The 16866-nt window shown below is 38.6% G+C and overlaps 3 protein-coding genes and 1 long non-coding RNA gene across 4 annotated transcripts; 2 read left to right on the top strand and 2 right to left on the bottom strand.

Moving 5' to 3' along the window:
- The first annotated feature begins 889 nt into the window (after nt 1–889).
- LOC124638771 (calcyclin-binding protein) lies at nt 890–2554 on the top strand. The gene is made up of 5 exons (XM_047175866.1): nt 890–1061; nt 1150–1363; nt 1535–1741; nt 1905–2073; nt 2402–2554. Exons 1-5 carry the CDS (start codon nt 1038–1040, stop codon nt 2493–2495), a joined length of 708 nt encoding a protein of 235 aa, XP_047031822.1. The 5' UTR covers nt 890–1037; the 3' UTR covers nt 2496–2554.
- Nucleotides 2555–2733: 179 nt separating this feature from the next.
- LOC124638770 (trichohyalin-like) lies at nt 2734–4901 on the bottom strand. The gene is made up of 2 exons (XM_047175865.1): nt 2989–4901; nt 2734–2906 (listed from the first exon to the last, which is right to left on the bottom strand). Exons 1-2 carry the CDS (start codon nt 4878–4880, stop codon nt 2852–2854), a joined length of 1947 nt encoding a protein of 648 aa, XP_047031821.1. The 5' UTR covers nt 4881–4901; the 3' UTR covers nt 2734–2851.
- A 209-nt stretch (nt 4902–5110) lies between these two features.
- LOC124639123 lies at nt 5111–6435 on the bottom strand. The gene is made up of 2 exons (XM_047176353.1): nt 5232–6435; nt 5111–5152 (listed from the first exon to the last, which is right to left on the bottom strand). The coding sequence occupies exons 1-2, from the start codon at nt 6309–6311 to the stop codon at nt 5111–5113; spliced, it is 1122 nt and encodes a 373-aa protein (XP_047032309.1). The 5' UTR covers nt 6312–6435.
- A 215-nt stretch (nt 6436–6650) lies between these two features.
- On the top strand, nt 6651–9928 carry LOC124638773. The gene is made up of 3 exons (XR_006985404.1): nt 6651–6746; nt 9486–9507; nt 9855–9928. It is a non-coding gene; the product is annotated as an uncharacterized LOC124638773 (long non-coding RNA).
- Nucleotides 9929–16866: the final 6938 nt, after the last annotated feature.

The raw sequence follows: 16866 nt of genomic DNA, 5'->3' as shown, positions 1-16866 counted from the left end.
AAAAAATGTTGTGATCAAAAGTTTTGTCTTCCCAAAAACAATTGAATCACTTATATTTTTATCTTATTTTAACAATTGTAATTCAACAAATTAATAACAATCGCACTAATTTATTCGTATTTATTATTAAAACATAAACAACATAAATTTTTATTTTGCTTTTTTTTATTTTCTAGCGGTAACCCTGAACATTCTTGGCGCGTAATCAGCATTTAAAATTTTGTTTATATTTTTTTGTATTAAATCAATTTAAACAATTAAAATGGTGAAAAAGTGTTGCGTTTCTACTTGCAAAAGTGAATCCTATGGTGGTTGCAATATATCGTTCCACAGGTTAGCTAATAATAACATTTTCGTAAACCAAACAACTAGGGTGCCCATGAATTCTTGTAACGAGTCAAAATATGGGTGATGGATTTTAAAACTGTTGTACTATTGTTATAGCTTCCCAAAAAATGAAGAAAGGCGACATAAATGGCTCAGCAGTCTATATATGAAGTAGAAATACAAAAAAAACAGTCTTCACTTCGAATCTTCCTGCTTTTATACTGCTAATTTCCGCTAATTATTAAAAGCCTTTATTAGTATCTTAAGGTCACAAACTGCGTAAGTTAAAACTTCAATACTAATCTGTGTTTAATAATCTTAGCAAATTCGGATTTGTCTCACGTAGCTTAATCTCATAGTCACCCTATTAGAAAGGGACAGACAGCCTCCGTACTAACTGTTTCACTCGGCTCGTTTTTTTGGGTTTATATGCGCAGTCCTGTTTACTAATATTATGTCTATGGTTGCAACACCGAGAAAATCAATGGAAATTCTAGAAAAGTGCGTAACTAAACGCAATACCTTCATTCAGGTTCTAGAATGAACTCATTTCAACTCATACATAAATATCATTCGTTCATTTTCAATTCGTTGTCTTGTCTGTGTGTGTTGGATTCCCTCAAAAATTCCGAATTAAACATCTTTTTGTGCAATATTTGTTTAAAAACTACAAATTTGGATACTAACTCACTGCCAGTAAACAAGCAATAATGTCTGAAGCCAAAATTAAGGATGTGTGTACTTTTTTATTTATGTATTAATTGACCTCAGATTATATTTTGTGTTATAACCTGAATCACTGTATTATTTATTTATTTGTAGCTACGCAGCGACATCGATGAGCTTAATGAGTTACTAAAGCAGGCAAAAAGGAAGAGGGCTCAGGATTTATTGTCGTTGGAAATCAGGAAATTGGAAACGGAATGGATAAACTTGAAGGAAGCGAGCGCTCAGTCTTCGCAAGCAGGAGCCTCGCCGGCGCCGTCCACCGCAGCCGCTCAGAGCAAGAGATACCAAATAAAATTGAACGGATATGGTAAGTATATTTTTTAGTTCTCTCAGGGTTTCAGAATAACGCAAGTCATGCTTCAATTCTGTCCCCAAAAAATGCAATGTTTTATATAGGCAGATGCGAATCCTTTTGTCCAAGTAATTTCCACATTATCTAATTCCATCAAGTCTTATTCATGCTCAAAAACATTTTCAGGTTGGGATCAGTCCGATAAGTACATCAAAGTTTTTGTAACACTGAAGAATGTCCAAACTGTGCCTAAGGAACAAGTGTACTGTAAGCTTACCGACAAGTCTATGGAGTTACATGTCGAAAATCTGGAGAATAAGGATTACCTTCTTGTAATCAACAAGCTGTTGGAACCTATCAATGTTGAAGAGAGCCATTGGAAGCAGAAAACAGGTAATTTTAATCATGTCCTTAATGAAATTCTTATTTCATCATCCTCGAAAGAGGTTTGCCAAAGTTTACATGAAACTCTCAAAACAGTTACGCATTAACATGTCATAAATATTTTATAATGCTGTTGATACTGGCCAGATGTAAATGTTCACTTTATTTTCAGATATGGTAGTGATATTCTTGGCGAAGTCTCGTCCTAACATCAAATGGTCTCACATGACTGAACTTGAGAAGAAGTTTGAGGACCAGCGCAATAGCAAGCTCAAACCAGCAGCTCCTGAGATGGATAAATCTGACCCACAGGAGTCTATTATGAGCCTTATGAAGAATATGTAAGTACTTTATAACATTTTACTTATTTTGTTTTAGGATTTTGATTACTTCTGGGTGTTTGTCACGATTTTGTACTTTGTTGAAAGCAGTATATACAATACCAGAAAACTGAGCCAGCTCATGCATATATTTGTGTGATTCAATGTGCATGTCTGGGCATAATTTGACACTGTTTTCATGATTAACATCATTATGACTTGCTATTTATAATTGAAAAAAGTAATGATATTCTATGTTCATTTGTCACAAGTAGCATGATAATGCTGATAAGAATTCAATGACTTTTCTGTCAATTTTGTTGATTAACCTCAATATTGTTATTTCCAGGTATGAAACTGGGGACGATGACATGAAGAGAATGATTTCAAAAGCCTGGTACGAAGGACAACATAAGAAGAAATCCGATACCCTAGATCTGTAGACAGTAGATTATATGTATGTGATGTATTATTAAGGATAATAAATCTGATTTTTCATCAACTCGGGTTCTTTTTAGAACAACCTTGACTTATGAGTGTAAATTACTTCATTCATACAGATAGTAATTACATCGGCAATTTATAATTATTTAGATTTTAGTATGTAATAATAATTAAATGTAAACAAAACTAGAATTAACCTTCTGGTTATCTGAGGGGTGATAAATAAGTACACACAAGTCTATAACACACAATAATTATTTATTTTCTAAGAGTACATTAGAATAGACATCTTTAATAACATGAGATTTTTCTACAAGTAATATTAAATAGCTGGGAAGTCCATAGGGTTTGTCGTTTAGTCCACCTTGATGGGGTTGTAATGAGAATACATTGGCAACCAGTGAAGTTTCCTGAAACAAGAAAATAAGCAGGTAAATATAATTTTTTTAACATCATCGACGACGGAAGACGTGATAAATGGTAAATACTTACATTTTTCGTGGTTTTTCAGTGTGATTCGGTTTCAGCATTTGTACAAAGAGAGCGCATAGGTAAGCGGCCTGCAATGTGTACAGAACGTACTGCCAGTTAGCTATACCGAAATTGTTCTCAGTGTCCATCTTTTCAACCACCACGGAATTTGTCCTCTCAGAAGCCAAAGCTATCTTAAGATTTCGGGACCGTGAGTCAATTGATTCGCGTTCCCTATTTTCAATGCTGTTTGCACGTTCTGTTCGGCTATGGAATACTTCGTTTCGGCGTTCAGCATCGACGGATAGGCTCTGTCTAGTTTCGTCCCTAACATCTCGGAAGTGCCGGCGGTCCACTGAACGAGTTCTTCGGTCCAACATAGCATTGTCTCTATCTTCAGCAGTAACTCTGTCAGTTGATCTTGATTCCAATCGGCTCATCCTACTTAGAAGATTTCCACGAACCTGGTCAGATAGCCTTCGATTCTCAGTGTCCCTCTCAATGCGTCTCTCACTGCGAGAAGTGACTCGATACTTTCCCGATTCGCGAACATTTCGTTGGTCTAATTCCCTACCTTCTCCAGTCATACTGTAGCGGTCGGAACTTTCCCTCATTTCTTCGCGGGATGCTCTTGAAACCCTTTCGTTGTTCCTTATTTCCCGTCGACTGCCAGAATTTACTCTGTCATGTGGAGTGTTAACATTTCGAGATTCGCGGGTATTTCGCCGTTCGATTTGCGATCGCTCACGAGATAACCTGTAGTCGGGACTTACCCTATTCTCAGAATTCAACCTAGCTTCGTTCCGGATTTCCTGTCGACTACCAGTATCTCGTTCATGTGGGGTGATAACGATTCTAGATTCGCGGATATCTCGCCGTTCCATTTGGGATCGCTCACGAGATAACCTGTAGTCGGGACTTGCCCTATTCTCCCTTTGCAACCTAGCTTCGTTTCGGATTTCCTGTCGACTGCCAGTGTCTCGTTCAGGTTGGGTGATAACATTTCTGGATTCGCGGACATCTCGCCGTTCCATTTGCGTTCGCTCACGGGATAACCTGTAGTCGGGACTTGCCCTATTCTCCCTTTGCAACCTAGCTTCGTTTCGGATTTCCTTTCGACTGCCAGTGTCTCGTTCAGGTTGGGTTATAACATTTCTGGATTCGCGGACATCTCGCCGTTCCATTTGTATTCGCTCACGGGATAACCTGTAGTCGGGATTAACCCTGGCCTCCGATTGCAATCTAGCTTCATTTCGGATTTCTTGTCGACTGCCAATGTCTCGTTCATGTTGGGTATTAACATTTCTAGATTCGCGGATATCCCGCCGTTCGATTTGCGTTCGCTCACGAGATAACCTGTAGTCGGGACTTGCTCTATTCTCCCTTTGCAACCTAGCTTCGTTTCGGATTTCTTGTCGACTGTCAGTATCTCGTTCATGTGGCTTGATAACGATTCTAGATTCGCGGGTATCTCGCCGTTCTATTTGGGATTGCTCACGAGATAACCTGTAGTCGAGACTTGCCCTATTCTCCCTTTGCAACCTAGCTTCGTTTCGGATTTCCTGTCGACTGCCAGTGTCTCGTGCATGTGGGGTGATAACAATTCTAGATTCGCGGATATCTCGCCGTTCCATTTGCGATCGCTCACGAGATAATCTGTAGTCAGGACTTACCCTAGCTTCATTTCGGATTTCCCGTTGACTTTCAGTGTCTCTCTCTCGTCGGTTTACATTAATATTCATGTTTCTATATTCTTGGGTCCTTCGGTCCATCGGAGACCTCACCCGAGAGTTTGTTTGTTCGCGGTCACGTCTAATCTCACCCCTTCTATCGGTGAACCTACTCTCGTCGTACCTTATTTCTCGTCGGCTGTCAACGTTTCCTCGAATGTTTCTCATCTCCATTTGAATCATTTCCCTGGAAAGTCTTAACTCGGCATTTAGATTATTGCCCTCGCGAGTGTCCCTCATTTCTCTTCTGCTATCAACACGACGGGCATTTCGGATTTCAAAATTGCTCAATGACCTGAATTCTCGGATATCTCTTCGATGTGTCTGTACTCGATTATTCCTTTCATCTTGAGTGCTGTGGGAGTCCCTTTCGTTAAACCGGATGTCTTGTCGATTATCTACTTGTCTGTCTCTTAGGGTATTCGTGTTCCTGGTTTCGCGTACATTTCTTCGATCTGTAAGGATTCTCTCGCGAGACTGTCTTTGTTCACGGTTTTCCCTGATTTCATCCCGAACATTTATTTCCCGACGTACATCAACTTTCTTCCTGTTCAGGGTATTGATAATTCGGGATTCACGAACATTTTTTCGATCATTCGTGTTCCTCTCATTTTCAATGTTCAGAATTCGAGATTCACGCGTATAGCGTCGGGCTACCTGAGTTCGCTCAGATTCTCGCCTTTCAGAATTTTCTTTATTTTGTCCTCGATGTTCGCCAAATTTCTCGTTTGACCGCAGATAGCTAATGCGTCGTATTTCTCTGTTTACCTCACGAGTATTAAGACCGACGCGCATGTCACGAATTCGATCTAATCGAGTATTCTGGTCGGTGCTCCGCTGCTCGCGTTGATATGAATCCATATCTAGATTATATCGCTCTGTGCCCGATCGAGTTGTAGATTCGCGCCGTACTGCACTTCTTTCCCTTGTAAAACGCTGTCGAGTGTCCATGTTGTCAGGTACTTCCAAAACTGTTTCGTCTACTTTTGTTCGGACGATATGCCGTGCATCTCGATTCAGAGAAATCCTATGATCTTCAGATCTGAATTGCATTTCACGTCGAGTTCCGAGTAAGTTTTCGGGCAAACGTTCATTAGCAAATCGCTCTGTTCTGTAGTCATTTCTAAGGGAGCCGTCGCGAGATGTTTCAGTGGCATCACGACGATCTACAGAATTCCTGGAGGAACGATCGACAACCCTGCGGGTGAATTCTTGAGGTTTCAGGTCTCGACTATAACGAGCAGAGTATTCCCTTTGTCGTACATTCAGCAAACGGTCCCGACTCAGGGAGTTCTCAGATCGTTCAACTCGTGTAGATCTGGCTGTTGGAGAGGGATCTTGTCTTGCAGCCCTTTCCCGATCTTCTATCAGCCTTTTCTCTGTAGAACGACGGTATTGGCGAATTTCATCCCGATCGCTTAATCCTCGTAGAGCAGATGTGGTTTCGCTGAGCCGGTATGTTCCACGAAGCGAGGACCTCGTATCTCGAAGCGGAGTAGAAGACGGATGATCGCAACACTGCTGCCTGCCATCAATGAGATTGCGATCGGTGAAAGATGCAATAGGTTGAACTACAGCGACTACCGCAAGTAGTAGTAAACGCCAGTTATTCATAGTAACTGTGTGCTGTTTGGAGTGGTTTTCTTCCCTTCGCGATGAATGTGTTGGAAGTGTACCGATGGCGGTCGCTTCCGAACTGAATTTTGAAGCGCTTGTCCCGGCTTTTATACAGCTTTCGAGACAGTGTCGATTCAATGCTTATTAGGCGCTAGAACGCATTCAATTTTCAGCTTCCCACACGCCACACGATACTGGGTGGATCAAATAATCTAGATCCTTTGGTATACGACAAGTATCAACTAGCCACAATGACGGAAAAAAGTGTGCTCAAGTGCTTATTCTGTAGTCTACCAAATTAGACTTAGACTGTAATTTATGTTGCGAGCAAAGAACGGACGAGCTGTGTTCTGAGACAGCAAGCACCTTCGCGAGACTTGGCGAGCTTCAGCATGGCTTACCCTGGCTTAGGGCTCAAGTCGAACAAAACAGGTAAATCAACAGTCTTAATTGAACTAACACCCCTAGAATGATCTATAATTGACCATATTTTACAAGCTTTTATTTAGTTTCACCTGTCCCGTTGTCTGTAATCAAATCTTGCAACTTAAATTTGATCCACTTCCCGGTTTCCGATTGAGCTGAAATTTAGACTGCATGTATAAATCGGATGACAATGCAATGTTATTGTGACATAGAGCTGATCTGATGATGGAGCTGGAAGGTGGCCATAGGAACTCCGTAATTAAATGATGCAACCCTATCGAGTTTGAGCTCATTAGATTCGTCTTGACAAGTACTTTGATACTATATGGTAACCAGGGTCTGATGATGGAGCCGGAAGGTGGCCATAGGAACTCCGTAATTAAACGACGCAACCCCATCGAGTTTGGGCTCATTGGATTAGTCTTGACGAGTACTTTGATACTATCTGGTAACCAGGGTCTGATGATGGAGCCGGAAAGTGGCCATAGGAACTTCGTAATTAAACGACGCAACCCCATCGAGTTTGGGCTCATTGGATTAGTCTTGACGAGTACTTTGATACTATATGGTAACCAGGGTCTGATGTTGGAGCCGGAAGGTGGCCTTAGGAACTCCGTAATTAAATGATGCAACCCCATCGAGTTTGGGCTCATTGGATTAGTCTTGACGAGTACTTTGATACTATATGTTAACCAGGGTCTGATGATGGAGCCGGAAGGTGGCCATAGGAACTCCGTAATTCAATGATGCAGATGCAACCCCATCGAGTATGGGCTCATTGGATTAGTCTTGACGAGTACTTAGATACTATATGGTAACCAGGGTCTGATGTTGGAGCCGGAAGGTGGCCATAGGAACTCCGTAATTAAACGACGAAACCCCATCGAGTTTGGGCTCATTGGATTAGTCTTGAAGAGTAATTTGATACTATATGGTAACCAGGGTCTGATGTTGGAGCCGGAAGGTGGTCATAGGAACTCCGTAATTGAACGACGCAACCCCATCGAGTTTGGGCTCATTGGATTAGTCTTGAAGAGTAATTTGATACTATATGGTAACCAGGGTCTGATGTTGGAGACGGAAGGTGGCCATAGGAACTCCGTAATTGAACGACGCAACCCCATCGAGTTTGGGCTCATTGGATTAGTCTTGACGAGTACATTGATACTATATGGTAACCAGGGTCTGATGATGGAGCCGGAAGGTGGCCATAGGAACTCCGTAATTCAATGATGCAGCCCCATCGAGTTTGGGCTCATTGGATTAGTCTTGACGAGTACATTGATACTATATGGTAACCAGGGTCTGATGTTGGAGCCGGAAGGTGGCCATAGGAACTCCGTAATTAAACAACGCAACCCCTTCGAGTTTGGTCTCGTTTGATTCGTCTTGACGAGTCTCTTGCTTTCGTCCCATATTAATTATACTATATGATTGATTGGATGGATGACCCAATGCCAAGGTGAGCACGTGCCGAGGGCTGAATGGTATGAGGGTGTATAAACATGTCTTGCCGCTAACGTTGCGCCTCAGGGTATATTTAAATTCTCTAGATGCTCTGTAACAATCACAATTCCACAGTTATCTACAGATCTAGGCAACATATGTGGCAGTTTTTCGGTAACCTCGAAAAGATCCTGAATTCACATAATACACCAAATCAGTTCAATTTCCTGCTAAATTTAATCACGGCACAGCTGAAAGAAGAATCCCGATTGTCTTGTCTTGGGCTTCAACTGTGCATAAAATGCAGGGAACTACTGTAGATCATGCTGTTATTTATCTAGGCTCCAAATTGTTCGCTGCTGGTCAAGCTTATGTAGCTCTAAGCCGAGTTAGGTCTTTAGCAGGTCTCCAAATCGAAGAACTTGACTGCTCCAAGTTGACGTCGAAGAAACCTTGTAATGTTGATGCATTAAAAGAAATGGATAGAATGAGAAACGTTACAAATAATTAACAAGTGATTACATAATTTCAACATTATTGATATTTAAATCAGTACATATTACATATCATGTGAACGAACTACGGACTTCATAAAGGAATAACGCTGCTACGCGCTGCGAACTATGTACGTCGTAGTAAATCTCGAATTAAAAATAGAGGTACTAAAAAGTTATAAATAAAATTACAGAAAAAAAAACCTTTTTAAAAACAAGCTTTTATTTAAATGCCCTAAAAAGAAAAAAATAAACATTTTACACTAAAACTTTTACTGTTAACCTATAACGTCATTTCAAATTTAACACATTTGACACAATTTATATATTATAAAAGCTTGTCGCGAGATCTAGGTATTCGTACCTGCTGCCTATTAAAATTATAAAACGAAGAAAATACGAATACTTAGTAATACGAATACTTAAGATCGAAGTAGGCGTGAGTAATACGAATACTTAAGATCTCGCGACAAGCTTTTATAATATATAAATTGTGTCAAATGTGTTAAATTTGAAATGACGTTATAGGTTAACAGTAAAAGTTTTAGTGTAAAATGTTTATTTTTTTCTTTTTAGGGCATTTAAATAAAGGCTTGTTTTTAAAAAGGTTTTTTTTTCTGTATTTTTATTTTTTATTTAGATTGGGTCGAATATACCAGCCTAACTTAGGGTTATAAGTTTTATCATATACCTACTGACCTAGATCTACTAGGTAGCTGAGCACTATATTTTAATTATTTAAGCTATTGTTAGGCCGTTCGTTGGTAGGCACTTACTAATTACTAAACTATTTAACGATTGGCAGGTGCACTTCACACGATGGACAGGTAAGAATTAATATAAACCCTATACCTAAGTAAAGTATGTAACGCAAGCATAGTAGAATAAAAAAATACGTTTAATACCCAAAAGGATCAAGTGGATTCAAGTGTTCTATAGAGCTAGTATTATCGCAGGACACAGCTGCACAAGAAAATTTGTCCCCGCACGTTAAATAATTATCTGATTGAACCCGTTGGAGCAATAAATGGAATCCATAAATTGATTTCCTATGACGTCAATACCGAAGTACGACATATTTTAAAGTTCTTATAAGTCTTAGATTCACTTATTAATTATTGCATGAAAAAAAATTGAGCTTTGCTTTAAGACCATGACATCTTTATGCTCACAGAAATTACGAGTTTCTGCATGCCCGAGCCGGGCCTGTGTGCGGCGCACACAATAGCAGTATACCTAATTGGCAAAACGTCACCTATAGTCTGTTTTTTAATCTCGTAGACTAAATTGACACTTGCAAAATGTCAAACTTCCAAATAATTTTGCTAGCTCTGTGGTGCAGTGTTGTACTTACGATACCGGTACGTTGAATCGTAACTTTTTACAATAAGTCATCCTGAAATATTGGGCTTATCCTTGATGATTACGCTTGGCTTTGCGTGGTCAGATATCCCTGGCAGTTTGTAGCACGTCGTACAGCCTTGTGTACGTACGTGAATTTTAAATATAAAACTTTGAATGAATATTAAATTCGTCTATTATAGATAAAAAGTTACTATTCAACGAACCGGTATCGTATGTACAACACTGCACCACAGAGCTAGCAAAATTATTAGAAAGCTTGACATTTTGCAAGTGTCAATTTAGTCTACGAGATTAAAAAACAGACTATAGGTAATTTTATAAAATTATTTATTCCGGTCCAAATTCACGTGAAGATTTGATAATTTTTCTTTAAAGAATAAAAATACCGATAGCGTTAAAAATATTTGAAATTGGCTAGATAAGTAATTAAAAATATTGTTCAATCTTTATGTTATTATTTTTGTAATGGTGTTATAGGTAGCTTAACCGCTATCGTTAAGGAGTTCCCTCGAGTCTCTATCGTCTTCGTCGCTATCATCTGATGATCTGATTCAGCTCTATACCTACTAATTCTAATTTGGCATTTGCGATTGCGTTGCTTTTGATTTTCAGGGTTCCTATTATCACACAATAACTTAGTGGATATGGGATACCTCGAATCACACCTTTTCAATAATATACCTAGCAAGGTTCTCAAATGACGCAGAAATCGGTGGACATACTACTTACATGCATAAAATAAAACATACAAAAATATAGAAGAATAGGCTACTTGATGACATCAGCGGCGGCCCTAGCCATTGCGAGGCTACGTGCGGCAGGTCTATGCGAGGCCCTTTGTCTTACGTGAAAAGTATGTGTTGCGAGAGTAAGCTGGTGTTTTGATTTAGCTAAACGTCATGTTTGAGGAGAAATGGTCAAGTTAAACAAATTAATAAAATTTTATTTTTACTACAGTTTATATTTAAAGAATCGCAAAATTAACAAATATTAAAAAACTTTTTTACAAAAAAATTAAATCGACTTACAAAAACACTACAAAGCAAAAAAAAACTAATTTTAGGTGCATCGGCCTAGAAGTCGGTGTCTAATGGATGTTACTAAGTTAATTCTGCCACCGACTTCTAGGCCGATGCACCTAAAATTAGTTTTTTTTTTTTTTGCTTTGTAGTGTTTTTGGAAGTCGGTTTAATTTTTTTGTAAAAAAGTTTTTTATTTACAGCTTTTCAGTGATACGAATAGTTGTCACTATCCATAAGTCGAAAGTTCTCATCAATACAAAGAATATAAGCCCAAATACGAGGTGTTTTACATATTTAGTTGTCGAGTTCCTTCGACCTTCTTTGGTCTCCATCATCAGGTCAGCTCAAAACCTTCACTGTTGCAAAGGTCACGTCAATACAAATAATATAAGCCCAAACACGAGGTAGTTTACATATTCAGTTGTCGAGTTCCCTCGACCCTCTCTGGTCTCCATCATCAGGTCAGCTCCAAACCTTCACTGTTGAATAGTGCTTTCAGGCATACACCTGAGTGTAAAGTTTTTACCCCATGTTTGCCTACAACTTTAGAAGGTTGCCCTCGATTTCTCAGGGTTTCCATCATCAGATCCTTGACCTGATGACTATGGGACCAACTTGCAGTTATTCCGCGTCGAACAAAAAAAGAATCCCGTAAATCGGTCTATAAACCTCGGAGTAATCGATGTACATACATAGGAAAAAAATAAAACATACCGACCGAATCGAGAACCTCCTCCTTTTTGGGAAGTCGGTTAAAAATGATCTGATGCTTGCGACTTTTCTTAAGACTAAAATCTTTGATTAAAGCAGAATAATCGAATGAATGAGCAACGTCATTTTCGATCGAAAGAATAGCAAGGGCTGAAAGTCGATCTTGTGTCATCGAATTCCAACATGTTTTAATAATTTTAAGCCTCGAAAAACTGCTTTTTCGATATTATTATTTTATTATTCGAATTCTCAAGACTATTTCGGTAGTGGGATAAATTTCAGTTAAATTCTTTTCTAATATATATTTCAGCACCGAGATAATATTTAGCTCTTCGTATAACTGATTCAGGGCCGTCTCTAGCTCATGTAGCGCCCGGGTGCAATCATGACCGTGCAATCACTTTCATATGAAAACTATGAGTTATTTTCTTGTAAATAAAAGGACTTAAAGCGGCGCTACCTTCTAGGTTCGGCTAAAAAAGGATGAAAAAAAGAAATCAAGTGGAAAGTAAAGCACCCGCGAGCGTAGCGAGCGCAAAAATATTTAAGGTTTGGGTCACCAAAGCACCTAGCGAAAATTTTTGAGTTTTGGGACATAAAAGTACTCTAATCAATTTAGAAGGAAAGGTACTGTCAAGTGAACAGCCGCGAGCGTAGCGAGCGCGAATTTTTTTAAATTGTTTATTTAAGGACTCTCAAATTAAACTCGGAATTAAGCAAAAATAAAAAAAATCCGTGACTGGATCGAGAGCCAGTTGTGGGTTGTAGCGCGAGGCCCCCCCAAGCGCGAGGCCCAGGGGCCCGATTCTCCTAAGTTAATAATGTCAAAATCGAATAGAAATCGAATCGCAATAGCAGTTTTAACCATAACGGCATTCTGCTACTAATAAAAGACCAATCGTATTCGATTGACATTTGATTGGTGTGCGATTGGTCTGCTATTTTGGTAATTTTGGTCTATACGATAGTTTGCTGTACAATCATTTTGCAATCGTAAATCATTTGCAGACAAAATGATTCATTATTGAATGACAGAAAAAGATAAAAACGTTTATTTCAAAGAAAAAATAGCGGAATGCCACATACGCTTCAATCGTAATCGAGTCGGGATCGGATATCAGTCGAATCGAGTCGAACGTGAATCGTATGTCGCTTAAGTAAAATTAGGAGAATCGGGCCCCTGTGCGAGGGCACAGTTCGCACACCCCTAGGGCCGCCACTGGATGACATCCTCCTTTTTTTGAAGTTGGCTAAAAAATACGGCCAACGTAGATATCCTTTTTTGGGAGATGTTTAAAAGGTAGTTTTCTTTTGCTTTTAGTTTATCTCGTAGTAAAATCGCTGAACCGACTTTGATGACGCTTATTAGTGTTACATCCCAAACGGTGCTAAATCTGTCGTTCGTATCTATATCTCCGATCAATCAATTTTCTATTCCGTGGAATATTATACCTACAGAATAGGGCTAGCTAGGGTATGTACCTACTTCACACCGGTTGATGAAGAAAGTTCGTTTAATATGTTTGTAAAGTAGGTTTTTTTTTTACCTGACCATCTTATGTTTAGATAATGACTATCTAATAGGCGAATACGGGCACTTTCAAGTAGCCTCATGTAGATAGAGAGGCGCCTAGACGAAGGACATATCGGACACGGTGAAGCATAAAATATGGAAACGGTTTGGTCGTGTTCTCACATTCTAGTGGTTTCGTAATTCGTTCTTCAACCAAACGTACAAAAGACATGGCCAGCTGTGAAAATGTGTATGTTGATGATCACAACTCAAGTCAGATTTGCGGCTTGAGCTAGCACGTGAGAATTCAGCCTTAGCTCCATGCCTTTGAGTTACGATACTTTACCTTACTCTACCCTGTCTACCACAAAGTTGTTTAGAGCTTATGTGTACCTACATACCTATCTAGGCTTTGCAACCGATTTCAGGAGGTTTGACCTGTGTTTGTATACGCGATTATCTGAACCGATTTTGATGCTTTTTTCAGCACAGAATTAGTAAACTGAAGGTTTTGAGTACCTACACAGCGGCGCACAGTGTGAGAATCTCGCAATCTAGGGGGATTTAATTCCAAATTGAATTAATTAAAATATACAAGTTAAAAAATAATATTTCTTGGTTTACAAATAAATAAAAATACTTAAATAGTGAGAGAAAATAAAGTTTTATTTGAAAAAATGCGATATGAATAAATTTTGATATTTTATTCACTATTTCCACTTTCGGCCTCATTTACGGTGGGTACAGAAAGCAATTTTAGGACATCCGGATCTAAAGGACTCCGTTTTCTCTTCATTATAAGTCCCAAGCTATGAATATATATGAATCTGATGATATGAGAAGTCTGTTAAGTAGGTCGGTATTGGTGTCTATTCGTGTCGTGTTTCTAGTGAAGAATTCCCTGTATCTTCGGGTTTGTGCCTCCTCTGATAACTGGCCAATCGGCAAAATACACGAAGCTATGACATCCCGGACATTAAATAAGACTTTGTGCACACTAACTGGCATGTTATACCATGAGTGTTCCCTAAGATACAAGTTTCTGGTTTCTTCTGTGTAACTATTGAAGGAATCCAAATCGACTGTAAAACCCGACCCGAGAGTATGATATGAAACCTAAAATGATATGAAACCTCGTTATTAATTCTAAATTTACCCCAGTAATATCAGCACTACCATCATGCTTAATGCTTCATCGGCCGACACAGTTACTTGAACGCTATCGCTAAGAATTTTTTTCGTACGCTTTTCATGATAGAACCTCTCTTAGGTGAACTCATAGAAAGTTCTTTTACGATAGCTGCAGAGTCCCTTTTACCAGCTTTTCGAAGGTTACATTCATGTGCAATCGCTATTTCTTCAGGGCTAGTAGACGATATTAGATTCTGAACTTTGCGTTTTTTTGGTTTTATCGCAACATTCTACAAAAAAATTATGTGGTCTTCCTTGTGAGTGGCCAGATGTAGATGGTATTTCATTTAAAACATTATCTGGTAATTTAATGCATTCATTCAACCAAGTAACATTCTTGTTTAAAAAGCGTTCGCGATATCTAACGCTTGCTGTCCATTTTTCGTTAAGTTTGTTACAGCACTTTCTTTAAAAAAACTCAATTTCATTAACAGCACCTTCCGAAAACTGTACTTGAGGGTAATTACCTATTATAAATGCAAAAATAGCATTAATTCGCTCCTCTTTCGCATTTGAGGTCCAAATATCAAAAATTTGTTTTTTTGTAATTTCGGCGGTCATTCTGGAAACCGAAAAAAAATGTTTGACGGTCGCACAAAATCGCAAGTTTTGTAAATTGTTCTCAAAAGTTAAGATTCTAAGCTATAAACTGAAACAATAGAAACACCGGGATATTGAGAGCATTTTTTTCTACACGCCTTTTATTTTGCATCTCATCTCTAAAAAATGCTTAATTTAACTGTGCTTTTAAATTATGTCATTAGATCAATGTTTAACTATTACTTACATAAAATACACAATAACTTACCTTGAAAGATGTACAGAATGCAATAATAAACAAATAAATAAGACTATACATTAATTTGATCAGTAATCTCAAGTGAAGATGACACCTTAATTTTGTTGTTCGTGTTGTAAAGTTGCAACGATTATTGTCTTACCACTTTAACATTTTTTTATAATTTTTTTAAAGTACCTACAAGAATTTCTAATATGTAGCTATGACAAATGGGGTCTTAGGTATAAATAGGATATAACTATATTATATATTATTAGAATTTATATTTTGATTTAAATCCCCCTAGATTGCGAGATTCCTTCACTGTGTGGCGGCCCTAGCCATTGCGAGGCTACGTGCGGCAGGTCTATGCGAGGCCCTTTGTCCTACGTGAAAAGTATGTGTTGGGAGAGTGGGCTGGTGTTTAGATTTAGCTAAACGTCATGTTTGAGGAGAAATGGACAAGTTAAACAAATTAATAAAATTTTATTTTTACTACATTCAAAGAATCACAAAATTCACAAATATTAAAATGATCTGATGCTTGCGACTTTTCTTAAGACTAAAATCTTTAATTAAAGCAGAATAATCGAATGAATGAGCAACGTCATTTTCGATCGAAAGAATAGCAAGGGCTGAAAGTCGATCTTGTGTCATCGAATTCCTTAAACATGTTTCAATAAATTTAAACCTCGAAAAACTGCTTTTTCGGTATTATTGTTTTATTATTCGAATTCTCAAGACTATTTCGGTAGTGGGATAAATTTCAGTAAAATTATTTTCTAATATATATTTCAGCACCGAGATAATATTCAGCTCTTCGTATAACTGATTCAGGGCCGTCTCTAGCTCATGTAGCGCCCGGGTGCAATCATTACCGTGCAATCACATTCATACGTTGTACTATGAGTTATTTTCTTGTAAATAAAAGGACTTAAAGCGGCGCTACCTTCTAGGTTTGGCTAAAAAAGGGTGAAAAAAATAAAACAAGTGAAAGGTAAAGCACCCGCGAGCGTAGCGAGCGCACAAATTTTTGAGGTTTGGGTCACCCAAGCACCTAAAGTTGTATAATAAACAACAGTGCAAGGGGAAGTCGCGAGCGTAGCGAGCGCGAAAATTTTTGAGTTTTGGGACATAAAAGTACTTTAATCAATTTAGAAGGAAAGGTACTGTCAAGGGAACAGCCGCGAGCGTAGCGAGCGCGATTTTTGTTAAATTGTTTGTTTAAGGACTCTCAAATTAAACTCGGAACTAAGCAAAAATAAAAAAAGCTAAAAAGTTGTGGGTTGTAGCGCGAGGTCCCCCCAAGCGCGAGGCCCTGTGCGACGGCACAGTTCGCACACCCCTAGGGCCGCCACTGTACCTACATATTTATTTTATTAATTTATTAAACCATTTATGTACACAGTGAGAATATAAAAGTAGAGATAGCATAAAATAGTACAAAGGTACTGCTTATTTCTGAGGAAATCTCTTCCAGCAGATCCATAGTAGAATTATATGATTGTAATCAGTTTTTTTATATTTTTAGCACAAAAGATTTTCCATAAAGAATGCAGGCACTGGTAGGTGCACTACAAGGCGCAGGCCGGCCTCTTGTGTGGGT

Source organism: Helicoverpa zea, chromosome 18 (assembly GCF_022581195.2).
Source record: "Helicoverpa zea isolate HzStark_Cry1AcR chromosome 18, ilHelZeax1.1, whole genome shotgun sequence".
NCBI lineage: Eukaryota > Metazoa > Arthropoda > Insecta > Lepidoptera > Noctuidae > Helicoverpa > Helicoverpa zea.
The sequence above is the reverse complement of the archived record's forward strand: the minus strand, read 5'-3'. Positions and strand labels throughout refer to the sequence as shown.